The 27,975-nt window shown below is 46.2% G+C and overlaps 1 protein-coding gene and 1 non-coding gene across 3 annotated transcripts; both read right to left on the reverse strand.

The window, feature by feature from the left end:
• Positions 1-27,826, reverse strand: THSD1 (thrombospondin type 1 domain containing 1). Of its 2 annotated transcripts, XM_006065766.4 has the most exons (5): positions 27,692-27,826; positions 24,514-24,652; positions 20,092-21,054; positions 6,901-7,059; positions 1-1,617 (listed from the first exon to the last, which is right to left on the reverse strand). In XM_006065766.4, exons 2-5 carry the CDS (start codon positions 24,569-24,571, stop codon positions 248-250), a joined length of 2,550 nt encoding a protein of 849 aa, XP_006065828.4. In that variant the 5' UTR covers positions 24,572-24,652; positions 27,692-27,826; the 3' UTR covers positions 1-247. The 2 variants fall into 2 exon arrangements, with proteins under 2 accessions (XP_006065828.4, XP_006065830.4); XM_006065768.4 differs by lacking the exon at positions 6,901-7,059.
• On the reverse strand, positions 3,055-3,186 carry LOC112578592. The gene has a single exon (XR_003102933.1). It is a non-coding gene; the product is annotated as a U8 small nucleolar RNA (small nucleolar RNA).
• Positions 27,827-27,975: the final 149 nt, after the last annotated feature.

A 27,975-nucleotide genomic window follows, 5' to 3' on the forward strand; every position in this document is an offset into this window, starting at 1 on the left:
TTTTGCTCTTGTTTAAATTTTATTATCATGGTTAGTAGTGATAAGCTGACAGAAACAGGCTAAGGAAGGGGAAAAGTTTGAGATAAATAACTTCTTATGAACTGAAACACATGTGCACACTTGTGAGTTACCGCCTCGCCCACATCCTGCCCTGCTGTACTTAAGAGTCCACAGAACACTGTAAGCAGCTGATCCCTGGATCTGGGCCCAGGACCCCGCTGTGGGAAGTCTAGGGGGTGATGTCGGTCTAGATAACCAGCTTCTCCACACTCAGCGTACTTGTGGTTTCATCCTCTTCGTTCGACCCAAAGTATCCCGGGAGATCCAGCATCCGCTGCTCTGCCTCGGTGAGGCCGAAGGACGTATTGTCGTAGAAGGCGAACTCCGGGTGGGCGGGGAAGCTCTGACACTTGTCTTTTCTGCCCTGAGAAGGGCTCAGGGGGCTGACCCTCTGGTAACCATCTTTGGGCGCCGGCGGGGAAGGCTGCTTCCTTGAGACACTCCTGTGACTGGGGGACGGCCCCCTCCGAGCCCGGGGAGGCTCCGGTCTCTCACCTGCCCCCACGAATCCGGCCTGGCGATCCCCCAGGTCCGGTTTTCTTGGGGGCGGCCCCAGGGAGTGGGGTTTGGGGAGAGGGCTTAAGGGACCACTGGCCCCCGCTGCCCCTGGGCCATGGTCCCGTTTCTCCAGGAACAGGGCAGCGCCTCGACTCGGAGGCCGGCCTCGTTCTCCGGCCTGGTCCCAGGTCCGGGCCCTGGGGCCATGGGCGGGGGTTGGCCTAGGGGTCAGCGTGGACAGGCTCCTCTCCCGGTACGGCCGGGCCTGCCTGGCCTCGTGGAAGCTCGCCGTCCTGCGGAAGTGGGACCCCCGGGAGTGGCTCCTCACCTGCGACTTGCGGAGGAGGGTCTGGCTGGGGCTGACGGCGCAGCTGGCCGCCGAGAGTGGATGCTCCAGCCGGGAGGGGGGCCTGTCTCCAGCGCCCACCGCGGGGGGGTGCTCTAGGAACGGGGATTTGATCCGGAACTTGCCAGCCGCAGCTTCCTCGGGGCTCTCGGACCCTCCAGGGGATGCTGTTGCTGCTGCTGCTGCGGCAGCGGCGGCATCGATGGCCGTGTCCGTCAGGGGGCTCTGGGACACGTGGTACACCTTGGTGGTCTCCGTCAGGCCTTTCTTCTTCATCTCCTTCAGCTGCTGCTGGGCCAGGCGGTAGCTGAATAGGGGCGGGATGATCTTCTGGGCGTTGGCCTGGAAGCTCTCGCTCCCCGAGGCCTCGTCATCGGGGGCCGCTGGCACGCTCCGCCGGTAGGTCAGCGGGATGCCTGGGTCCCCGGGGCTCCCCGCAGGCCCGTCACCCGCATCCGAGAAGCTGCCGCGCGGCTCGCTCAGCTCACAGATGTTCTCTTCGTCGGAGTTCTTCCGGCAGCCCGGCCCGTGCAGCGAGTTGTGGCGGGCGGGCGTGCTGCACTTGGGGGCGCGGCCCAGCTTCCGCCAGAGCGTGATGAGCACGGTGGCCACGATGATGAACAGGCACAGGGATATGCCAGTGACCGTCACGACGTTGTTGGACTTCACGGGAGCCTGGGGCTGGAGAGGAGATGGGCTGGATGGTTGGAAAGCTACCAAAAAAAAAAAAAAGAACAAATGCATCCTCTGGTATGGTTCTCTCTGCGTGGGTCTAAGGTCTCTGGGTGGCTTGCTCTAATTATCTAGCAGTTAAAGTGAAATAAACAAGGACTAGGACTTCTGGTCGTGCATATTTCTACAGACGACAACTTAAGTCAAAAGGAAAAAGAGAGACCGGTAGAAAGAAGTGCGGTGACCAGATGGGCCACATCAGGGTGACTCCTGGCCACACTCAGCGTCTGCTGACACTTGAACCCGAATTTCTACACAGAAGCCTCAGGAGGAGCGTTTCAAGGTAAAAAAAATCAAGGTTTTTCACTTAAGGTAAGGTAAATAAGGGCTTCCCCGATGGCTCAGTGGTAAAGAAACTGTGTGCAATGCAAGAGACTTAGGAGATGTGGGTTCAGTCCCTGAGTGGGGAAGATCCCCTGGAGGAGGAAACGGCAACCCACTCCAGTATTCTTGCCTGAAAAACTCCTTGGACAGAGGAGCCTGGTGGGCTATAGTCCAAAGGGTTGCAGAGAGTTGGACACAACTGAGCACTGGGCTGCTGCTGCGGCTGTTAAGTTGCTTCAGTTGTGTCTGACTCTGTGCGACCCCATAGATGGCAGCCCACCAGGCTCTCCCATCCCTGGGATTCTCCAGGCAAGAACACTGGAGTGGGTTGCCATTTCCTTCTCCAATGCATGAAAGTAAAAAGTGAAAGTGAAGTCGCTCAGTCCTGTCTGACTCTTTGCGACCCCATGGACTGCAGCCTACCAGGCTCCTCCGTCCATGGGATTTTCCAGGCAAGAGTACTGGAGTGGGGTGCCATTGCCTTCTCCACAACTGTGCACTAGAGCAAGGTGAACATGGGATATCGACAGTTAAATGTACCTTTGAGATGAATGTTGGAAAATTTTCAGTAACACTTGAAGTGCAAAGTAATTTAGGCAGGTTGCAGTTACATGTGCACATCTCAAGAGAAATTAGTAGGTGAAAATAGGTCTTTTGGCAATATATTACAACTCAATTTTTCTCTCCCGTGTCCGGGAACTGCCTTTCCTAGCTACTGGAGCCTCTCTTTTCCCACTTCTGCTTTCTCAGCTCTCTTATCTCCTCCCTCCCTTCCATGTGGTGCTGATTTTCCTCCTTCTTCCCTGGCCTCTCAATCTGGCGTGTCCCACGGTCATCAGAATGTTTCACCAAGACTCAGACGCCACTTGGGACCTCAGCCTGTACTGCCACTAAAGTACCCAGGAACCTGAGACCACCCAGTTCCACCCGGCAGGACCTCTCTTTCAACTCTTAGGCCACTGTCCATCATTTAAGCCCTTCCAGTCACTCTTTTTTTTTTTAACTAATTAATGTGGTGTGCTGTGATTCATGGGGTCGCAAAGAGTTGGACACGACTGAGCGACTGAACTGAAATGGACTGAGTTAATGTATGTATCAGGAGCAATCAGGGTCTTGCAAGTCGTGAGCACGCAGAGCCATTAATCATGAATCATGTGAGCTCCAATCACCACATTCTATTCTGCCCTCCAAAAGGGGGAACAGGTAAGGATTAGCCTACCAGATGATTTTTTAAATTTATTTTTAATTGGAGGGTAATTGCTTCACCACAACGCTGTGCTGGTTTTGTCCGGTGTCTCTCTTCCCCAGTCGTACCCCCAGCTCCGTGAGTCATCTCCTGGACCCATCCCCAATGCTCCCCTCCCCTTTCCACTGCACCCTATGAGACACCTATAGCCAAAGACCTCACCATCCAGAAACTTTCCACAAAACACTGCTTGTCTCCTTGCCTGACCTGAGGATGGGCCCTCCCGCAGGGCACAGCCTCCTCCACCCACTCTTGGGTGGGAGCTTTATTAGCAGAGCCAGCGGCAGGGCGTGTCCCTCAGCCTCCTCATCCCTGGCTGCCATCTCAACCAACTCTTTCACCTCCGTGTAGAAGTTCTACTCTTCTGATGCCCATGTCCATCCACCCAGACACCCCACTACCTCTCCTCAACTCTTGTCATCTCCCCACTTCCGGGCAGTCATCAGTCAGCGGTACCCGGGTCCAGTCTCCCTCACCATCCCAGAGCTGGGACCCATCCATGCAGTTGGCAGCAACAGAATCCTAAGTTTCATCGGGATGCTCCCCTCTCCACGCTTGCCACATCCAGAGTTGGTAAATCCTCTCCTCTGCATCCCACTGCCTTGGGTCACTGACAAACTCTTTTAACAGGCCTCCCTGCAGCCATTCCTGCCCCTTCTGATTTCTACTCCACACTGCAGCAGAAAGAGCCCTCTACAGCACAGGTCCAATCTTTCAAGGGCCCTCAGGACCTGGCTTGTCCAGCCTCATTGTGTGTGTGTGTGTGTGTGTGTGTATTTTGCAATGCTATGCGGCTTGCAACATCTTAGTTCCCTGACCATGGATTGAACCCAGGCCCTTGGCAGTGAAAGCACTGAGTCCTAACCACTGGACTGCCAGGGAATCCCCCTGTCCAGCCTCATTTTTATCCCTCCTTCCTGACACTGTCCGCCAGCCACATCAAACTGTTGTCAGTTCTCTGGGTTTCTTAAGGTGCCCATCATTTGCCGAGCTTTCATCTATTGCTCCCTTTGCTAAAACTCCCCTTCTCACCTAGTTCACCAGGTGACACTTATTCAGCTTTCAAACTTCAGCTCCCATATCACTTCTTCCATGAACAGAGGTGTTCCCAGCCTGGATTGTCGCCAAGTATCCATAGCAAGCTGTGGATATCTTCTATTGTACTGGACGCTACACCTGCTTAGCACACCTGTGTCTGCTAAGTTACTATATCATACGCCCCTTCCAGACAGAGAGACATGGCTTACCTATATATTTCCAACTCCAGTCAATAACTGGCACAGAGCTGGTACTCAATCAATGTTATATTCAGTAATTGATTCATTATCTTAAAGGTAGTAACAAAATGTTCAACATCCCATCTGATAGAATGTGGGTACATGGCAACTGGATCCACCCACTGCTGCGGTGAACAAGAAGGGCCAAATTAATGTAGAACCTCACTTAGACCTTGGCATAAAAACATCCTTTCAAAACCAAACAGAACTCTAGACTTTCAAACAAGTGAAAATAGTTGCATGATGAAAGACTTGTTTCCTGGATGATCATGTCTTCGTCTGCAGACATGATCAGCTGCCCCATCAGTGGCAAACGTACATGACAGACCTCTTAGCTGTCACCTTGGACTCTGGTTGGAATCCTTTAAAACCACAGCTGGAGAAAAGCCCCAGAGGTGCTGACCTCACCCATCTCTGCCTCATCTCGTCTTTCCCTGAAGTGAAGGAGAGCTTCCTGATGCTAAGCAGCCTGCAAACAGGTCTTTACACTTCCAAGGAGTGGAAAACAGCCTAAACCGCAAGCAGAAACACTTGGGAGAAATGATCATTTTTATCCACATGAGCATTTATCTGAGGACCACTGACAGTAGAAGCAGGGGTGTCTGTAACACTTACCCTTTTTGCTAATTTATAATGCACAAATTTCTAGTTCCCACCCAGGATTAAAGAGATTAAGATGCCAAAACATGAAATAATACCACAGCCGCAAAAACGGACTGCTAATTCCAGGATGCTTTTAGAAAGCTAGACTGACCTGTAATATATAGACGCAAAGTATTCAAGTTAGGGAGCTTAGGGTGAGGCCAGATCTAGTCCCTTGCTTTCTAGCTCTATGGTCTTGGGCAGGTGGCTTATCCTCTCTCTGCTACAAAGTTCGTACCTGTATATGGAGATAATGATGGACCGACTTTATACATGCAAGGCACTTTAAAAAAATGCCTGGCAGCATCAAGCTCTCAAAATCTGAGCCCAGCATAAGAATCCTTGTCTTGTAGAATTATGAGTTTTGAGTGAGACATGTAGTAAATGGTTGATATTGCTGTTGTTGCTAAAGGTGCAGTAAAAGTCAGGGGCAGTTGATTTTTACTTCATTTGAGTATCATGGAACTCTAGATGGAATAGCTTAACACAGCATGCCCTCCCAGAATGAAAAGCAAGAAGTTACACACAAGGAAGGATCTATGGAGAGTAAGGGGACTTATAAAGAAAAGGGTAGATGGAGAAGAAGCCTTAGAAGACAGTATGAGATGCAACTGGAGAAACAGATTTGGGGTGGGGCCCAGAGCTGATGAAAGAGGAGGGGAAAGCTGGGGCCTGGGAGGACAGCCTGCGTCTGAAGCTGTAATAGGAAAATCACAGAAGAGAGAATGGCCTTAGGATGCTGGAATAAAGGGAACAAGGCCTACAGCATGGGCTGCAAAGAGGAGACAGCAGGATTTTGGAAGGTCACAGGTGGGGACACCGGTCAAGGTACTGCCAGATGCTGGTGGTTTGCTCAACAAGCTACTCTGAGATCAAACACAGAAAACATCTAACTCCTCCAGGTCCCAAAGGGACAGGAACCGGGGATGGTTTTCAACCTGGAGTTGGAGAATGGAAGAAGTCAGGACTGGAGAGGGGCCTCACCTAAGGGTCAGGACCAGAGCAAAGGCTGGTCAACTTAATGGAGAGCTGGCTGTGTCTCAGATGGGGGATAGTGTGTGCAAGAGCAAAGATTCCCTTTTACTGTAACCTATGGGAAATGAATGGGATTCAGCTCCATAAGCTGCGGCAAACCCAGCTGAGTGACCTGAGCACCCCACCACAGACCATCCACATCAAGTCCTCACTGAGCACCTGCTGGTGTGGGCCTTCGAGATGCTCAGGAGGATGAATGACAGGCCAGTCTCCAGGTGATGGTAACGTGAAATGCCCCACCTTCTCTTCCCAGGCAGGGGAGTAAAGAATAAATATAGGGCCCTTCAGGGGATAAGGCAGGGCATCTTGCCCCATTTTGGACAATTGATCTATATGGTTCCCTGGGACTTCTTGGAGATGAGGAGGAGAAAAACAATTTTTTAATGTTTCCCCACAGTTTTGATGGAGAGAAGTTAAAGGAGGGAGAAACAGCAAGAAATCTTGGGAAGAAATGATCATCCCTCCCAATTTTGCATTTTTAAAAATGATTTTGTATGTCTGAACCTTTCATTTAGACCGATGTCCTTGTCATGTTACCATTTTTGACAGTGTTAAGTCCCCGGTCATCTTGCTGGCAAGCCAGCCCCAGCTGTAGATACACTGAGGGGCACAGAGTCCGTACAGCCAGCAGCAGCGACAATGCAGTTAAGTCCACTCCTGAACGCAGACTGGCGACTGCCAGGCAGCCTGAGTGCAGCAGCCCCTCCGGGAGAGGCTCGGGCGGGAGGATGGATACCTACCAGCACAGTCCTCCAGGGAACACGGGGAGGTCTCCGAGGACATTCCGGGGCAGCCAGGTCGGGAGGGGGAGGAGGTCAGGCACATGCGGCGACGCTCTCTGATACCGTCCCCGCAGGAGGCGCTACATTGGCTCCAAGGCTGCCACAGCCCCCAAGTTTCTGCAAGGACACCGGCCAGGCTTTTAATGCTAACTCACCTGGAGAATCAGAATGTCAGCGCACCCAAAGGAAGCGGCAAAACTCAAATCTCAGGCCACGAAAAGTCAGTAACGCAGAACATTCCCAAAGATGGGCAAAGCTGGAATATTGCTGCTACCCTTACAACAAAGGAAAGTGACAATGTGAGTAGCTCAGTTGTGTCTGACTCTGTGCGACCCCATGTGCCCACCAGGCTCCTCTGTCCCTGGGATTCTCCAGGCAAGAACACTGGAGTGGGTGGCCATTCCCTTCTCCAGGGGATCTTCCCGACCCAGAGATCAAACCCAAGTTCTCCTGCATTGCAGGCGGATTCTTTACCATCTGAGCCACCAGGGAAGCCTGTATAATTTATCAAATAGCAACCATTCTAGAACCCATCAGATAGCAAAGGTCACAGGACAACCAAATGGCCTGAATTATAAGGAAAGACAGACTCCTCCAAGGAAAGTCAGGATGCAAACATTATTTCCTGGGGCAGACGCCAGGCCTCACACAGCTGGTGAAAAGCAGTCATCTAAAAATGTAATGAAGGGGCTTCCCAGGTGGCTCAGTGGTGAAGAATCCACATGCCAATGCAGGGTACATGGGTGTGATCCCTGGTCTGGGAAGATCCCACACTAGGCCCGTGAGCCACGACTACTGAGCCCACGTGCTGTAACTACTGAAGCCCGCACGCCCGAGAACCCGTGCTCCACAACAAGACAAACCACTGCAGTGAGAAGCCCAAGCAGAGCTTACCGCCATTGGAGAAGGTCCACACGCAGCAACGAAGACCCAGCAGGGCCGTAAATTAATTAATTAAATTAAAAAAAAATGTAACAAACTATCAGAGGCCTGGTGAAGGCTAATACAGAACCCCTAGGAGCCACACTACCCACGGGAGATTTATACCCACTGGCAGGCTCTTTGCCACCGAGCTCACCAGGCGTTCACCAAGAGGTCTGAGGGCAGGTTCAAGACCGGAGAGAGCCTCCCTGAGGTGGAGACCAAGGAGGGGAGGAGCAGCTTGTGGGAAAGACACAGACCTCATCCAGATCCTCCTCTCCGTCTGTCATCAAGAGCGCCAACCACTAGGGACAGGCCGGGAAACCCCGTCACTCTAAGAGCACCAGCTGAGCCCTAGTGCTGCCCAGGAATAGAAGAAGAAGAGAAAGCTTCACCCTTAGAGAGGAGACCCAGGGCCGAGACTAATACAGAGCATCTACCACTGGTGAGGGGCGGCATCATCACAAAGACCCCACGTGGTGATAACGTTAAACACAAACAATCTAAAGACCAACTAAAAGACAAAGACTGTGAGGTCGGATAAAAAAGCATAACCCAGGGACTTCCTGGTGGTCCGGTGGTTAAGATTCCACGCTTTCACTGCAGGGGGCACGAGTTCAATCCCTGATTAGAGAACTAAGACACCTGCATGCTGCCCAGCGTGGCCAAAAAAAAAAAAGACACAACTATATGCTGTTTAAAAGAAACACACTTTAAGTATAAATACAGAAACAGGTTCAAAGTAAGAGGATAGAAGTTATACTTCATAAACATTAATGAAAAGAAAACTCAGTGGCTACATTAATATCAGACAAAGTAGACTGCAGAACAAGGAGTATTAGAAAGAAAGTGAAGTTGCTCAGTCGTGTCCGACTCTTTGCAACCCCATGGACTGTAGCCTACCAGGCTTCTCCGTCCATGGGATTTTCCAGGCAAGAGTACCGAAGTGGGATGCCATTTCCTTCTCCAGGGGCTCTTCCCAACCCAGGGATCAAACCTGGGTGCTCCGCATTGGAGGCAGACGCTTTTTACCCTCTGAGCCACCAGGGAAGCCTAGACTGCAGAACAAGGAGTATTACCAGGGACAAAGAGAGATGTTTACATAATGATAAAAGGGTCAATTCAGCAAGGAGACCTAACAACCCTAAATAGGGATACGCCTAACACCAGAGGGCTTGCAAAAAGTCAAGATATCTGAGTGATTGAGCACGCATGCACTAACTTCAGAGCTTCAAAATACATACAGAATACATCCAACACAGTCATTATTGATTGGCAAATGCAACCTTCTTCCCCAAGCATATATGTAATCACTGCCAGATAGAATAATTGAATAACCCCCTATAAATAATTATCTTACGTCCCTTCTCTATCAACACCCATCCAATCCCAAGATCTATCAGATCATGCCCACACTAGGCACCAAAACATCCTGTGCATAAAAGTCTCTCTTCATCATTACAGACAAAAACTCATCATGCAGTCAAGGGTCTACAAAGCACTACAAAAACATAAGGAGAACATGCAGGGCAGATACATTCTCAGGTGAGCCAAGTGGTGCAATCCTTGGAGTGAGTCATGGAATATGACTTCTTTACAGCAATTAAAAGTCTTGGATTTTCACAAGAGTGGGAGCATTACAAACCAGTATCCTGGACCAATGTCAAGTGAGGTGTGGTAATTATGTTCCATCCAGAGTTCCAACTGAACACAATATTGGTTCTGTGTCTCCCAGATTCACACTGCAGCTCCTCAAATGGCTGAACAACAAGCCAGCTTTGTCCTCGAGCTTCAGAGCTGTTCAGACACTAAGCTTCCAGTGCTTGTAAAGCTTTGGGAAGCTCCTAGTAAGTCTCTCTGAGCTAAAGTACTGTGATTTATTTCTGAAAAATCTCCTGGGAATTCCACTATTGTGACCTCTAACTGGCAAATTAAGTCAATGTATAGTTTATCCTTCTCTTGTGCTTGTATTTAAGACCACAAAAGGTAGACTACAAAAGCCAAGAATCCTTTTGTTATTCTTTCTTAACTCTTCTACTTTATATGCGCTGTTTTCATTTTTAATCTCTAAGTCCCATCCGACTCTTTTGGGACCCTATGGACTTATAGCCTGCCAGGCTCCTCTGTCCACGGGATTTCTAGGCAAGGACACTGGAGTAGGTTGCCATTCCCTTCTCCAGGGTATCGTCCCAAACCAGGAATCGAACCCAAATCTCTTGTATTGGCAAGATTCTTTACCATTAAGCCACCAGGGAAGCCCACCCTTTATATTACATAGATATTATTTAAATATATAGTCATATGTCAAACCAAAAATAAAAATTCCATTAGTAGGAACCAGAAAAAAAAATCAAAGTTCTGGTAAAAGCATGAATCTTAATGTCAAAAATCTCATTATGAAATGTGCTTTTTTCCTTTGAAAGTACAATCATGACTGGTAGGATCATTAGCCATTAGAAAAATATAAACATTTAAACTAAGTTTTAGTTCTTAAACTTCTAAACCAAATTAATCGAGCAGAAAATAAGAGAAATCACTCAAAGCAATAAACAAATTTAATCAGGCAAAATTTTTAATGCCTTAAATAACTCTATCTGTTCCCTAAAGATTTCTGTTAATAACACTGAAGAAAATACTTAGCAAAATGGGGACTGACTGGATAGCTACAATAAACATGGTAGAAATGAAGAGTAAGATGACCAATTTTCTAAATAGTCTTCCTTCATGAATGACAGGCTGTTTGTTTTGTCCTGTTTAGATGTCCATACATCATACTACATAGCAAACCTGTTTGGCCAGGATAAATGCTTTACAGGCCACTCTATAGGATATTAAACCTGAATGAGCAAAATGTGTTCAGAATAGGAAAAGGGAGATTTGTTTCCACTTCAAGCATATTTGAAGAGTAGGAAATGTTTACATTTGCAAGACATTTTGTCGAGTCTAATGTAACGAAACAAAACATGCTTATAAGAAAATTCAAGAGACTTTAGTGAGTAGCTAAGAGCAGCCGTGGGAGCAAAGACTCTTGGATCAGCAGTTCAGATTTTCTGAGCCTGACACAGGCTCATTCACATGAGACCACGCATGCTCATACCTGGGCCAGTGGGTTCCAAAGTGGGTAAGATGTCTTCAAGAGGGGTGGGCAGCACAAGATGAACCAATGAGGTGAGGAGGAAAATACTGGAACTTTTTTTTCAAAGAGTTTCCTATTACTTAATATCTAGATTGATAGATGACTGTATGGTAGGCAGCATGTAATATCGGTAATATAGCAAATGCTGGACTTCCCTGGTGGTCCAGTGGTTAAGAATCTATCTGCCAATACAGGGGACATGGGTTCGATCCTTGGTCCAGGAAGATTCCACATGCCACAGGGCAGCTAAGCCTGTGTCACACAGTTACTGAGGCTGCACCCTAGAGCCTGTGCTCCGCAACGAGAGAAGCCGCTGCAGTGAGAAGCCCGTGCACTGCAAATAGAGAGCAGCCCCTACTCGCCACAGCCAGAGAAAGCTTGCGCGTAGCAATGAAGACCCAGCACAGCCAAAAAAAAAAGTGCTCAAGCCAGTCTAATCACCAGCAGTTTTTAGGCCACCAACCTAACCTTTCTATGCCTCCCTTTCTTTACCTATACGGTTGACAATAAAATAAACCTAACCATACAGTTATTGTAAGGATTAAATGGGCTAATATTCATAAAGCACCCAAAACAGCTCTTGGTGCAAAGTAATCACTGTATAAATGTGACTGTGCCAAATGGTCACATAGGGTATGTCAGCTATTCTTAAAAAATCCCAAAGGAAGAGCAGGAGTTCCGCCAAGTGGAAGGGTTTACTGGTTCCTTCATTGTCAGAGAACTGCAGAGTATTAAAGCATTAAAGGGCCTGCTTACATTAAATCATATTTTCCAGTTTTAGGTAAACTAACTGGATGAGTAGTTTAAAAAGACTCTGGCAAAGAATTAAAGATGAAACAGTAATTAAGCACCTGCAAATAAACAACAGTAACAGGAGGACAGTACTCCTGTTCTTGACAAAAGCTCTTGTCCAGTCACACTGGGAATGAAAAACAAGACCAACTAACCAGTCAGAGAAAGAAGAACAGCCAACAGACTTAAATTATCGAGAAAACTATGTGCTGAATATTTACAATTTTTACTTGTCAAAAACACTATGTGACTCTGAATTTATACCCTCTATCAGTAATTCTCAACTTAGCCCTAAATATATGTATTACATATATATTTGCCTTGAGAAACAGGATCCATTATCCCTTATTTGACACCATTGGGGCAGATGAGCACAGAATTCAGAATTTCTCAATTTAGATTTTTGCATATTACTGCAGCACCTGTGCCCGATATTACTAACACTCCCCTTGCAGCATCTCATAACCACATATAACATTTCTGCAGAGAAACTCATAAACATTCACACTAAGTAGTATAAATGAAGATCGCAAATGATCATTTTTGACATTATCCTGTTCCTGTAAATTAGTATGTACATGTTTAAGGTCCTAAGACATATTTTGAAAAACAGACAAACATATCAAACCCATTTTCCCTTTTCAAAAGGAACTAATGGGAAATTCATTGTGCGTCAGTGAGTCGCAGCTCACGGTGGGCTCAACGCGGGGCGGGGGAGGGTTCCTGAACGATGCCATTTGGCAACAAGGACAGTCTTTACTGGTCAGAGCCAGCAATTTAAAAGGAAAGTGAAAGGAACTTGATTTATTCATTAACTTTTATACTAGAAACACAAAGGCACCGAGTTTCCATCACTAGCATAAATTTAATCGACCAGCCAAGCAGAGCCCTGCTGGGTGGCCACACACAGAGAGAGAATCTGAGGTTTCCAGGATCGGTTAGCCCCTCAAGGTTCTCCTTCCAGCCCTACTGCCTGATTGTATCTAGTGGCTGCAGCCCCAGAGGGAACCCTGAGCACCCTCAGCCTGGACACAGAGCTCTACTCCCTGTTCTGCCCACCCCCCACCCCAGGGTCTTCCCTCTGCTGCTGGGAGGGACTCAGTCTTTAGACACCTGTGGAGGAGTCAGCGGGAAGCCCCACAGCTGGGAGAAAGAACCAACATGGAGACCTCCTGCTCCCAAGGTCTTTCATCAAGTGGCCTGAACTCCTTTGCCTGGCCATGCTTTGTTTCCATTGTGTGTGTGTTCAGTCGCTCAGTCGTGTCCGACTCTTTGCAACCCCATGGACTGTAGCCCAGCCTCCTCTGTCTGCGGGATTTCCCAAGCAAGAATACTGGAGTGGGTTGCCATTTCCTTCTCCCCTGACCCAGGGATTGAACCCGAGTCTCTTACGTTTCCTGCAATGGCAGGCAGGTTCTTTACCACTAGGGCCACCTGGGAAGCCCTTGCTTCCATTAAATTCAGTCAATTAAAATTTTTTTTCCCCTCTTAGCAACTTCTTTTGAAATGGCAACCACATCTTGAATGATTAAATTAACATAATTGTTTTTCCACTGACACCTAGCTGAGACCTGTCACATCAGAGTACAACTTTCCCTTTACTAAATATGTACTGAGCACCTGTTAATGTGCCAGGTATATGAAGTGGGCCAAACAAAGATCATAAATAGCTTCATGGCAGCACAAGTCGGCTTTTGTCACCAAAGGAGCTTCTGTAATCTGGAGTTCAGGGAGGTGTGGAAATGTGGGAGAAAGACACTGAACAAGCAATGACCGAGGGATAAATGCCATGAAGGAGGGTCTAAGGATGCTGGGCCAGTTTATACCAGGGAGTTTACCGAGCGTGGTATCGAGGAAGAGTACCCAGGAGGAGACTTGGGGGATGGGTTAATGTAACCAAGTGAAGGTGGGTAGAGGGGTACCCAGTCTCCAGCCCATGGATGGGGACTGTAGGGGGTGGGGGGCAGCTGGCCACGGAGGGAGCATGGATGCTCATCCTCATAGGTGAGGTGTCAAGTGAGGTGACTGACAAGTTTCAAGCAAGAGAATAGCCCTCAGTCGACCTGAATTTTCAATAATCCCTCTCTGGCTGCCTTGAGAGAATGAAGGGGACGAGGGAAAAACAATTAGGGATCTATTAAAAGAGTCCAGGTGGGGGGCTTCCCAGATGGCACCAGTGGTAAAGAGCCCGCCTCCCAATGCAGGAGATGAGATGTGGGTTCAATCCCTGGGTGGGGAAGATCCCCTGGAGGAGGGCATGGCAACCCACTCCAGCATTCTTGCCTGGAGAATCCCACGGACAGAGGAGCCTGGCAGGCTACAGCCCATGGGGTCGCAAAGAGTCGGACAGGATGGAAGCACCCGAGCACACACACACTGGGAACTAAGATCCCACAATCCGCACAGCACAGCCAAAAACAGAGTCCAGCGGGGAGATGATGGAGGCTTAAAGCAAGGGGTGTTGGTGGAAATGAAGAGACATGGAGAGATTCAGGGATTTTTTGAAGAGACAAAATCCATAGGACCTAGTGATTAGTTCATAGGAGGTGAAGAAGAGGAAGGCTCCTGAGTTTGGGGTTCAAACAATGAAATGGTGGAGTCTCGTACTGAGGAGCAGTGTTGGGGGGTAAGCTGATGAGTCCAATTCCTCGCTGCTTTTGAGGGGCCTGGAAGACATCTGGGGACAACAGCTGTTCAGCTCTTGGATGCAGGTGAGAGACGCTAGCCTGGAGCCATCAGCAACAGGACAGCAATCACCTAGCAACTGTGAGAAGAATGAAAAAACGCAGAGGTTCCGATAAAGATGCAGAAGGCCAAATAGAAGACTCAGAAGTCCGAGGCTTAAGGGATGCAATGGGTGTAGAACAGGCTGGCAAAGGAAGGAAAGCCAGGGAGGTAGGAGGCAAACAAGGCGAGTGTGATGTCATAGAATCAAGGTCAACGAAGACATCGACGAGAAGCATCCCAGGTTTGGGGACCTAGAAGTCATTCACTGGCTGCTTTAATGAGAGCATTTGCAGGGCAGGCGTGAGAGTCAGGAGTGGGCTGCAAAGTGAACGGGGGTGAGGAAGTAAACCCCAAAGTACAGGTGCCTTTTTCAAGACCCAGGGCTACACAAGGAAGACGAGAGGAGGACGGTGTGTTCTGGGGAGAATGCAGAGGCGAGGGGCAAGTTTGTTTTGTTCTCAGATGAGACGACTAAGGACATCTCAAAGTGGATGCAGATGAGCCAGTAAAGAAGGGACAGTTAGAGACGGAGGAGAGGAGGGTAATCACGATTAACAGAAGGTTCCGGAGAGAGCAGAGGGGCTGGGATCCCCAGGGCAGGGGAGGGCTGACCTCGCACTGGAGGAATGACGCTGCTTCTCTGGGGACAGCAAAGGAGAGGACAGGACGGATGCCTACAGGCTTATGGGGATCTCAGTAGGAGAGTGAGAAGGCACGCCCCTGATGGCTTCCAGCTGATCTGTGTGGCTGCGTGAGCTCTGGGCGTGAGGCAGGGGTGGGGGTGAGGACAGGGGAGGGCCAACAGAGCAGAGCAGGACAGCAGGGGAGCGAGCAGCAGGGGGCGGTACGCTGGGTCCAGCAGGAGTGGAGGCACGTGTACCCCCAGTGGGCCCGCTCTGCCTGGGTGCAGAGGGCAGCAGCAGGGGCATCGGGACAAAGAGGCAGGGGCATTTGGGGTATTGGTAGGGGAGTTGTCAAAGGAACAGGCCGCAGAACGTAAGCTAGAGAGAGGTAACCACAAGCAGGGACGTGCCAGTGGTAGGGACGGAGTCACAAGCATCTCTCAGGAGAAGTAAGCAAATCTGGAACAAAAAACACGTGGGGCACCGAAGATCCTCAGAGGCCTGGGCCATCAGGGAGCACAGGGCCTAGTGGGAAAGTAGATGAGGGAATGTGTATGTGATCAGGAACATCTCTGCTAGATTAACCTCTTGCCAAGACCAGGCCTGCACCCAGGAAAAGGGAAAGAAATGCAAAGAGGAGCCTGGGGCCTGGGTGGAACCATAAATAACCCTACTTCTTTGTGCAAAGAATTAAGAATCTGAAGACGTTTCTAGAAATCTGGCTGTGAACTCTCACTAAAGAAGCATCATTCTTATAACAAGGGACTCATGACAGCAAAGAGACAAACTTGAAGACACTTTCTAGAAGAAACACAACACTACTCACTACAATTTGGGATTTAGCTATGAATCCTGACTTGCCATATGATGTAATCATATAATATTTAAATACATACAAAAGGATGAAACTAGAACATTCTCTAAAACAAAAACAAACTCAAAATGGATTAAAGACCTAAAAGTAAGACAGGCTACTATAAAACGCTTAGAGGAAAACACAGGCAGAACACTCTTTGATATAAATTTCAGTAATCTTTTTGGATCCACCTCCTAGTGTAGTGAAAATATAAACAAAAATAAACAAATGGGACCTAATTAAGCTTAAAAGCTTTTTCACAGCAAAGGAAACCATAAACAAAATGAAAAACAACCCACAAAATGGGAGAAAATATTTGCAAATGAAGCAACTGACTCCAAAATATACAAATCACTCATGTAGCTCAATATCAAACAAACAACCCAATCAAAAAGTGGGCAGAAAATCAAAATAGATATTTCTCCGAGGAAGACATAGAGATAACCAATAAACACATGAAAAGATGCTCAATATCGCTAATTATTACAGAAATGCAAACCTAAACTTCAATGAGGTTATCACTTCACACCTGTCAGAATAGTTATCATCAAAAAATCTACAAATAATAAATGCTGGAGAGGGTGCAGGGAAATCCTCCTACACTGTTGGTGGAAACATAAATTAGTACAACCACTAGGGAGAACTGTATGGAGATTCCTTAAAAAACTAAAACTAGAACTACCATGTGACCCAGCAATCACACTCCAGGGCATATATCCAGAGCAAACTATAATTCAAAAGATATATGCACCCCAAAGTTCATGCAGCACTATTCACAATAGCCAAGAGATGAAAGCAACCTAAATGTCCATCAACAGAGAGATGAATAAAAAGATGTGCTCATATCAAACCAGCCAATCCTAAAGGAAATAAACCCTGAATACTCATTGGAAGGACTGATGCTGAAGCTGAAGCTCGGATACTTTGGCCACCTGATGCAAAGAGCCAACTCACTAGAAAAGACCCTGATTCTGGGAATGACTGAAGGTAAATGGAGAAGGCAGCAGAGGTTGAGATTATTGGATAGCATCACCAATTCAACGGACATGAACTTGGGCAATCTCTGGGAGATAGTGAGAGACAGAGAGCCCTGGTGTGCTGCAGTCCATGGGGTCACAAAGAGTTGGACATGACTTAGTGACTGAACAACAGCAACAGTATATATATAATGGAATACTACTCAGCCACAAAAAAAGAATGAAATAATGCCATTTGCAGCAACATGGATGGACCTAGAGATTATCATCCTAAACAAAGTAAATCCAGAGAAAGACAAGTATCATATGATCTCACTTATATGTGGGATCTAAAAAAAATGATACAAATAAACTTATTTACAAAGCAGAAAACAGACCTACCAACTTTTAAAACAAACTTATGGTTACTAAAGTGGAAAGGTGGCAGGAGGATAAATTAGAAGGTTGGGATTAACATGTACACACTATATATAAAAAAGATGATCAATAAGAACCTACTTCATAGCACAGGGAACTCAGTATTCTTTAATAACCTGTATGGGAAAAGAATCGGAAAAAGAATAGAGATAAACATATACATATAGCTGATTTATTTTGCTGTACACCTGAACCTAACACAATATTGTAAATCAGCTATCCAATATAAAATAAAAGGACAAACATACCTGAAAAATAAAATACAGTGTAGTAATAGCTGAAGTTTATCAGTGCTTCCTACATGCCAGGCACCATGCTAAGAAATGTACACACTGATTTTCCTTAATTCTCACAACTCTCTGAGGCAGATACTCTTATTATCCCCACTTTATTGATGGGGAAGCTGAGACCTACAGCAGTTAGCAGTGAGCTGGATATGCTTACCAATATTTTTCATTTTTCAGATAAGGATGTTATCATTTGGAACATTACATCATAAAAATGATGGCAGTTGATAGAACATTCAGGTATGACCTAAATCAAATCCCTTATGACTGTACAGTGGAAGTGAGAAATAGATTTAAGGGACTAGATCTGATAGACAGAGTGCCTGATGAACTATGGATGGAGGTTTGTGACATTGTATAGGAGACAGGGAGCAAGACCATCCCCATGGAAAAGAAATGCAAAAAAGCAAAATGGCTGTCCGAGGAGGCCTTACAAATAGCTGTGAAAAGAAGAGAAGCGAAAAGCAAAGGAGAAAAGGAAAGATATACCCATTTGAATGCTGAGTTCCAAAGAACAGCAAGGAGAGATAAGAAAGCCTTCCTCAGCGATCAATGCAAAGAAATAGAGGAAAACAATAGAATGGGAAAGACTAGAGATCTCTTCAAGAAAATTAGAGATACCAAGGGAACATTTCATGAAAAGATGGGCTCGATAAAGGACAGAAATGGTATGGACCTAACAGAAGCATAAGATATTAAGAAGAGGTGGCAAGAATACACAGAAGAACTGTACAAAAAAGATCTTCAAGACGCAGATAATCACGAAGGTGTGATCACTCGCACTCACCTAGAGCCGGACATCCTGGAATGTGAAGTCAAGTGGGCCTTAGGAAGCATGACTATGAACAAAGCTAGTGGAGGTGATGGAATTCCAGTTAAGTTATTTCAAATCTTAAAAGATAATGCTGTGAAACTACTGCACTCAATATGTCAGCAAATTTGGAAAACTCAGCAGTGGTCACAGGACTGGAAAAGGTCAGTTTTCATTCCAATCCCAAAGAAAGGCAATGCCAAAGAATGCTCAAACTACCGCACAATTGCACTCATCTCACACGCTAGTAAAGTAATGCTCAAAATTCTCCAAGCCAGTCTTCAGCAATATGTGAACCGTGAACTTCCAGATGTTCAAGCTGGTTTTAGAAAAGGCAAAGGAACCAGAGATCAAATTGCCAACATCCGTTGGATCATCAAAAAAGCAAGAGTTCCAGAAAAACATCTATTTCTGTTTTATTGACTATGCCAAAGCTTTTGACTGTGTGGATCACAATAAACTGTGGAAAATTTTGAAAGAGATGGGAATACCAGACCACCTGACCTGCCTCTTGAGAAATCTGTATGCAGGTTAGGAAGAAACAGTTAGAACTGGACATGGGACAACAGACTGGTTCCAAATAGGAAAAGGAGTACGTCAAGGCTGTATATTGTCACCCTGCTTATTTAACTTCTATGCAGAGTACATCATGAGAAACGCTGGGCTGGAGGAAGCATAAGCTGGAATCAAGATTGCCAGGAGAAATATCAATAACCTCAGATATGCAGAGGACACCACCCTTATGGCAGAAAGTGAAGAAGAACTAAAGAGTCTCTTGATGAGAGTGAAAGAGGAGAGTGAAAGAGCTAGCTTAAAGCTCAGCATTCAGAAAACTAAAATCATGGCATCTGGTCCCATCACTTCATGGCAAACAGATGGGGAAACAGTGGAAACAGTGGCTGACTTTATTTTTCTGGGCTCCAAAATCAATGCAGATGGTGATTGCAGCCATGAAATTAGAAGACACTTACTCCTTGGAAGGAAAGTTATGACCAACCTAGACAGCATATTAAAAAGCAGAGACATTACTTTGCCAACAAAGGTCCGTCTAGTCAAGGCTATGGTTTTTCTAGTAGTCATGTATGGATGTGAGAGTTGGACTGTAAAGAAAGCCGAGTGCAGAAGAATCGATGCTTTTGAACTGTGGTGTTGGAGAAGACTCTTGCAAGTCCCTTGGACTGCAAGGAGATCCAACCAGTCCATCCTAAAGGAGATCAGTCCTGGGTGTTCATTGGAAGGACTGATGTTGAAGCTGAAACTCCAATACTTTGGCCACCTGATGCGAAGAGCTGACTCATTTGAAAAGACCCTGATGCTAGGGAAGATTGAGGGCAGGAGGAGAAGGGGATGACGGAGGATGAGATGGCTGGATGGCATCACTGACACAATGGACATGGGTTTGAGTGGACTCCGGGAATTGGTGATGGACAGGGAGGCATGGAGTGCTATGGTTCATGGGGTCGCAGAGCTGGACACGACTGAGAGACTGTACTGAAGTTCATAGAAAATCAAGTTCATCTAAATTCAAAAGAATAATTTTGATTGTATGAAGATACCAATTTCATTAAAAGAAAAAAACGGTTTTAAAATCGCAATACCAACCTATACTTCTCCGAATTAGCATGCACTCCTTCTCCTTTGCAGAAAACTGGCTTTGGCTTGAAACGCCAAAGTCAAAGCAGTATTTATTCCTCCCCATGTCAAACAAAGTGCAGTTGAATACTGTTCTCCTCTCTCCCAAGGCCAGGCTGTTTTCAGCCAGCCGATTGGTCCTCTCCCCGGGGAGTCTGGGGGCTTCCTTGAAGACGGCGATCACCCCTTGGACGAAGATGCAAGGCGGAGGCAGCACTGTGACCTCCACCCCGGCCTCGCAGGTGAGCTCCGGCTCCATCACCAGTTTGTACCCAAATTTCTGGGCCAGGTCAATGGGGCCTGTGGACATAATGATGGAGTCTCGGCCCAGCAGCTTCAGCACCACGGTGACCGTGACGTAGGCTTCCGGCCCCACAGGGGGGCAGTCGAACTCAACCCACTGGCCTTGAGCGAGCTCCACCCTCTTGCTGGCCCTAATCTCCAGCGGCAGGGCCTGACCCGCCCTTGCCTCCGGGAGGCTGTTGGTGAAGGTGACTTCCAACAAAATGTCGGGCTTGTCCCCGGGGAACGGGCACAGTGGCTGACTGGTGAAAAGGCCCACCTGGAAGGTGCCTTCAGCCGCCATGGACGTCCTGCTCAGGTCAACGTGGAAGACGGGCCATTCCACCTTGAGAAAGGCGCTCCTCTCCCTTGGGGGGACCGGGAGGCTGCTGTTTGTCGCTTCCCGGGTCATCACGAACCAGTAGTCGCCTGCCTCCTTGAAGTAGAAGCACTCAAACTCGAGGGTCCCCTGGGACTGGTTGGTCAGGAGGTATTTGGTGGTAAGAGTCTGGTTGGAGCTGGCCTCCACCAGCAGGACAGAGACATTCCTCAGCGTCCCGTTGGCACCATGGATATCCACCATCACTGTGCTGTTGCTTAGTGCTACATGGCCCGGCTCCCCCAGCACGAGATACTCAGCCTCTCCAAGAACTGAAAGGAAATGGTCATAGTGAGTTTTAAAAAGGGACATCTGAGCGGCAGTACTGATGACATCGATGAAAACAGCATTTTAGACACAGGAGAAGTTTGAACTGAGCCAAGGATGACATAAAATGATGTTGAGTGCTAACCCTGGGAGCTGGGCCCTGAGCCTCTTCCATTCTAAAACGGCTCAGGTCCTTCATCTCCATCTTTCGTGATTCTCGTTCAAAATAATGAATGGATACTCTGAATTCTCAACAGTCAACAATAGAATCTATCCGCGAAGAAAACCTAATAAGGCACGAGTAACGATTGACAATTCTCATGATAAAAATCCAACACTTCACTTTGCTCACTTTAGTCATATTGTAGTATTTAGGTATTTGCAGGAAATAGCTTTACACCGAGGGCTTCCCCAGTGGTAAAGAATCCATCTGCAATGCTGGAGACACAGGAGGCGCAGGTTTGATTCCTGGGTCAGGAAGATCCCCTGGAGGAGGGCATGGCTACCCACTCCAGCACTCTTGCCTGGAGAATCACATGGACCGAGGAGTCTGGCGGGCTACAGTTCATAGGGTTGCCAAGAGTCGGACATGACTGAAGTGACTTAGCACGTGCGTGCACACACACGCACACATCCACAGGTTTACGGTGAAGTGAAAGAAAGCCTGATTTAAATGATAGAATATGAAGTACTCTAGATTACTTAACATGGACGATTCTAAATATACAGTTGATGCTTGAACAACACGGGTTTGAACTGCAAGGGTCCACTTATGTCCAGATTTGTTCCAACAGTAAATAGTAACTAGATGATCTGCAGTTGGCTGAATCTGCAAATGCAAACAGCAGATATGGAGGGCCAACTATAAGTTATATCAGGATTTTCAACTGTGCAGAGGATCAGACTCCTTAAACCCCACGTTGTCCAATGATCAGCTGTACCTGTAAGTTACTGCTTTCTGACATTCAAGACAAGTGTGTGAGTATTTTTACCAATAAAGAAACTGCCTTTCGTTTGTATAAGGCAGAAATTTTTAGATGAATAAGAAATGTTGACATTCTATCCTACATGGATTAATTCAGGGGACAGAGTGAACATTCATGGCATAACTAACCATGTCCTTGGTGATTTTAATGACATTATAGTAACAGGCCTAGACAAGATAGATGACTACTAGCCCAAAAGTATCACTTAGTTAGGATAATCATATCTTTTTTTAAAAAAGAGACCCACTGGAGCAGCTGAAGTAAAAAGCAGAAAGAACACAGACACACAGGAATCCTTGTTTCTATTTTGAACCCTATCCAAATACATACCAAAAGAGACAGAATTTGGCAATACAACAATCAACTGGCCTGTGGCTAGGGTAAGAAGCATTCTAGATTTAAGAAAGTGCAGTGCCCTTTGGTTTGAAAAATAACATGTGTAAGTAGGAATTTGTAAGTCTTCTTATATATACATGATAATAAAATATATTAATATAATAACAATAATTATATATGTCAGATATGCCCAAAGGACCTCACTGTGTTGTCTGGGCTGGTAGTCCTTAAATACATTCAATCTATAGCAGAGACTGACATAGTATTGTAAATCAACTATACTTCAATACAAAATAAATTCACTTGGCTATACAGCAGAAAACAATCAACACTATAAATAAACAATATGCCAGTAAAAATTTTTTCAAAAAGAAAAAGTAGACTATTCAAGGATATTAAAAAATGAAATTATTTTTATTAGAATCAGCACATGAAATACTGTCACATGTGGGTCTGTTTTGATCGCCTCAGCACTTCACTCATTTCTTATTTAAGATAAGGGGAAATAAAATGTATAAAACTCGGATAGATCTGGACACTTGAAAGACCATAATAGGTTTTTTTTTCATCAACATACAAATTGAGGAATACTCCCTGTTGGATGGTGGTGACTCAGGGTTAAGGAAGGCGGTCGCTTTTGATGTAGCTTCTGTGCGCATTCAGAGCTGACCTCCAGTGCTCACTGCAGCCCAAGGAGGAGTAAGGACTGGGAACAAAGCTTGTATTCATTTGCGTCCGATGGGGCAGAATGGTTCTGTGATGCATTTTAAGACTGAGAAGCACACCACACTTAGTTAATTAATGAAAACCTATTGTCAAGGATACGGTTACCACAGAGGCAGATCAGATTCTAATTTGCTGGGCAGCTAGTCAATGAAAGAGACACATGTGTCCCTTTGGAAATGGACAGGAAAGAGACAACTGATGAATCTCAACAGCAGCAGATAGAAGGTGTGTACTGAAGAGGGAACTTGGCTGCTTTACACTTGAACTCTAGTTTCTACAGGCAAGAATATATTCTCATTTAGAAAACTACAATTTGGTCATACCATCAAATTGACTACTGCAGTTCAGTTTTCTCCATTCATTCATTTCCTCTCTCCCATTCCTTTAAAGGAACTGGTGTCTCAATATAAACATGGATTTCAAAAGAAATCTAACTGGTAATAGTCTGTTTTGATCAATTTCAAATGGAGAAGGGGATAAAACCCCACATATATGAAAATACCTCCATTTTTAGTAGCAGCCTTTGCACTCAACTTTTATGCTTTATTTTCTGCTCAATCAACTTTTTTATGTGCTGGTAAAATATTCTGTTCTCAACAATAACAAACATCCTTGCAGACTATTTAAAGAGAAATTTTTGATGTCTTTATCTTTATGAAACAAAGTACCCTTTTATAGCTTTTTGTATAAGGCTGTTAGATGCAGAGCAATGTTTTCCCCAGTGGCTCAGTGGTAAAGAATCTACCTGCAATGCAGGAGATGCAGATTCGATCCCTGGGTTGGGAAGATCCCCTGGAGAAAGAAATAGCAACCCACTCCAGAATTCTTACCTGGAGAATCCCATGGACAGAGGAGTCTGGCAGGCTACAGTCCAGGGGGTTGCAAAGAGTCAGATACAACTGAAGCAACTGAGCATACACGAGTATGCACACAAAAGACTTTAAAAGAAATGAATCCCAGAGACTTCCCTGGCGGTCAAGCAGTTAAGACTCAGTGTTTCCACTGCAGGGGGTGTGGGTTCAATCCCTGGCTGGGGAACTAAGATCCCACATGCTTTGAGACACAGTGAAAACAAAACAATAAACAAAAACAAAACTAAAAAACAGTACACACACAAATGTATAATACTGAAACACTAGGAAATCAATCAAAGTGAGGGCAACATGTTTGTCTCCAACTTGTGAAATGAAAGTGAGTTAAAAAAAAAAACTTTAAAATATATTTTAAATGAAATTTGAATTAATAATGCAGAACCTTAAGAGAACCTAGGGTTGCAAGAATCATGGTTTAAAAGGCACTGAACTGGAGTCCCTGCCCTGCCTCCTTCATAGAGAGGCATCAACATTCATGCATTTAAAAACCTCCCATTTCTGTTTCTTCACTGAGACCCACAGCATAAGTGCACTCAACACTTACCATAGTCACAGAGCACCACCAGCAATAGATTTGAAAAGTCTTTCAACGTTTGTTTCATTCTGATTAGCAAAATCCCAGGTCTTTGGTCTCCTCATGTCCTTTCTCACATCCAAATTGTGGAGTCTTCTTTCAAAAACACCTGCAAGGAGAACCTCAAAGAAATATTGGCTCTGTTCAATGTGATTCATAAAATAGTAACCCTGAGATGACAAGACCATTCTAAGAAGTCAGACTTCCTAGTTAATACTGAAAAGAAAACAGGAAGGACATTACTGTTGCCCCCAGGGAAATGATCGGTAATTATACACGTTCCTTTCCTTTCATTATAGCTCACCTGCTAAGAACATTTAGGTCTGCCCACAGCAAGACTTTCTCTGCAAAACTCCATGTCTTTTATCTTTATAGCAGGCCCTTAAGTGGACAGTTGGTTGCTCTCTGCTTAATTTTATTGAAGCTCATACCCAACCTTGATAATATATCTTCGCACATTTATACGCATGGCATAGCAGGCTAACCAACTGATTAACATTTTGCCAAATTTTTGAATCTGTTGTGTAGACCCGCCCTGCTTCCACAAATGGACTTATATTAACATTGTCTTACAAAATTGGTGTGTTATCTGGATTGCTCCACTTCTTAATGCCTAGGAGCTATATCAAAATTATTAAGCCTTAAAAAAAAAGGTACTCAGATTATTGCAATTAAATGTGAACTTCATGTGGCCCTGACTTCACTTGGTTAGGGCATTCTAAAGACAAAACAGCTATCATCTTTGGCAGCCTTCCAATACTTGTTGCTGCTGGCTGGCATGCATCAGGAGATGTACGATTTCAGGCAGCAATCTTCCCAGACCACCTAGGAGGGCAGGGAAGACCTTGATGGCCTGTGGTTCAGAATGATTTGTGAGAAGTGGCACTTTACTTTGATATAAACAAACTAGTACACAACAGAATGAGATGCAGGGCATTTAAGAGCCAGTTTTTTTCATACTTGAGTCTAGGAAACTATTGGATACTAAACATTACCAAATAGATATTTTTCTTAATGTCTACATTCCCCCCTATTATGCACAGTTAATCTACTTTTAGTAAGTTTTTAAAAAGCATATTATATTCAAAATATATGTATGTCACATCCCTTCAGATAAGGCAGGAATTAAGGGAATTAAGAAGACTGATTGAAATAATCAGAAATTCGGTGGAAAGGAAACAGGTCTGTCTCTATTAGCTTTCTCTCTGTAGGAGCTGGTTGAGCAAAAGGAAATGCTGAACTTCCTCAAGGAGAAGCAGAGATATAAAGTGTAATTATGCAGACAATTAGGGCTCTCGCCCTCTCCAAAAACAACCAAAAAAGAAAATTCAGTTTTGTTGGAATTAGGCATAGATTTGACCCAATCCTTTCCTTTTACATGAATTGGGAAACCTGGCCAAAGACAGCAGATGAGCATCACCGCATCTCTGGGGCAAGTGTGGGCACATAGGGCAATTAAAATGCTTCCTTTAAGTCACTGATACTCAGTAACCAAGGTAAGAAGAAACAAGCAATCTCTGGCCCCCAAAAGTGGAACCGACTCCTCCCAATTGCTTGTTTCCGCATGACAAACAGGCTTCCTTGGTGGCTCAGATGGTAAAGAATCTACTGGCAATGCAAGAGACCTGGGTTTGATTCCTGGGTTGGCAAGATCCCCTGGAGAAAGGAATGGCTACCCACTACAGTCTTCTTGCCTGGGAAATCCGATGGACAGAGGAGCCTGGCGGGCTAGTCCACTGGGTCCCAAAGAATCGGCCGGCAACTGAGCAACTTTCACTTCACTTCACCATGCCATGACAGACATTTTCAAAGAAGTTCTTAACCACAACTGATTTTCTGATTATAACACATTTTCTTTCTTATGAAAAAGATCAGTAAAACAGGATAGTGATAATCTATATTTAGAGCTATGTGGAAATGGAATTATAAAATAATCCAGGCTATCTGAAACCAGGCTGTTTTATTTTATAAGACATAATATGGTTTGCATACTATGGATTTTTTAAAAATACTCTCAAACTTTTGAAAATAAATCCTGATTTTTTCATTAATATGAAGATGTTAACAGAGCACCCTAGAATATCATGGAATGATGGGTTAAAAAAAGCACTACTTTTTTTTTTTAAAGAAAACAGCGAGCTTCTTTAATTTGTTTTAAACCTTGCTTATTTTCTTTCAACAGGTGTTCCCAATACCATGACTAGCTACTTACAGTGTTTGGCTTGATAATCGTTCTTTGAGAAAATAAGAACTTGGGCATCCTTTATACACATTTAAAGAAAAAAACTTATATACAGCACTCACATAGAGAAATGTTTAGAGACATTCTAAACATAGCAGCTACAGGGTAGGGGCATATTCTCAGTGGCTAATGACATGACGCAGAACTCAGATCCCAGTACTTTGCTGAAATCTGCTAAGATAAACTCTTATCTGCCCCCTAGGGCGTCTTCAGAACTCAGAAAAAGAAATTGAATTACGCTGAGGTTCATGAGACCAATGACTTAGGAAAGAATAAAAGGAAAAATGATCCTATCCCTTCTGACAAACGTGCACACGCTCGTGTGTACGTCTAATGATATTTATTAAGAGGAAATCCCTAAATTCCAAGCAGGGTGCATTTATGTATTCAGCCGAGTCGGCGGTGCCTGGTCCCCGCGTCCACCCAGCTTTTCCCAGGCCCGCAAGTCAAGGTCACGCTTGGAAATCTAAGGCGGCCGGTGTCCTCAGCCCAAAGTCCTCCTAAAACGGCACGTATCTCATACTGCTTGTATCCCAGAAAGGATTTCTTTCTGGAAAGACGCAAGCCACTTCTGAAACGCAGAATATCCCAGACGCTGATTTTCAAGGGTCCCAAACTGTCCGGACTCAACGCCCATCTATCTGCGGTCAGCCTGGGTCCCTCGGCCACGCCTGCGCCAGGTGCAGGTTGAAGTCGGGACTCGGAGAGGCGGAGACGACACTTTTTAACGCGCGTCCCCGGGGCTGAGCCCCGGGGAGCCAGCGTCGCGGACTGGGTGCGTGGAGGGGGCAGTACCGTCCACCTGCGCGTTCCGGCGGCGGGGAGTGGGGCAGCAGGGTCCCGGGAGCCTCCGGGAACCCCGCGGGGAGGGCGCAAACCAGGTCGCTTCCGGAAGGTCCCTCTTACCTCTGGGACGGGCGGGCGGGACGGCGAGGCGGGCGGAGGGCGAGCGACTTCACAGGCGGCGAAGCAGCTGGCGGAGCATCCCGCGTCCCGGGACTGCGCCCGGGGCAGCCGCGCCGCTCCCGCAGCCCCGCCCGGGACCGCCCTCGACGGCGCGGGGAGGGCGGCACCCGGCGGGCGGGGACCTCCGGGAGCCCGCCAGAGCCGCCCCGCCCGCTCCGGGCCGCGCATCCTTTCCTGCCCGCGCCCGGCTGGCCCGCGGCTGGACAGGAAACCCGGCAGGAAAC

The sequence above is a fragment of the Bubalus bubalis genome, chromosome 13 (assembly GCF_019923935.1).
Source record: "Bubalus bubalis isolate 160015118507 breed Murrah chromosome 13, NDDB_SH_1, whole genome shotgun sequence".
Classification (NCBI taxonomy): domain Eukaryota; kingdom Metazoa; phylum Chordata; class Mammalia; order Artiodactyla; family Bovidae; genus Bubalus; species Bubalus bubalis.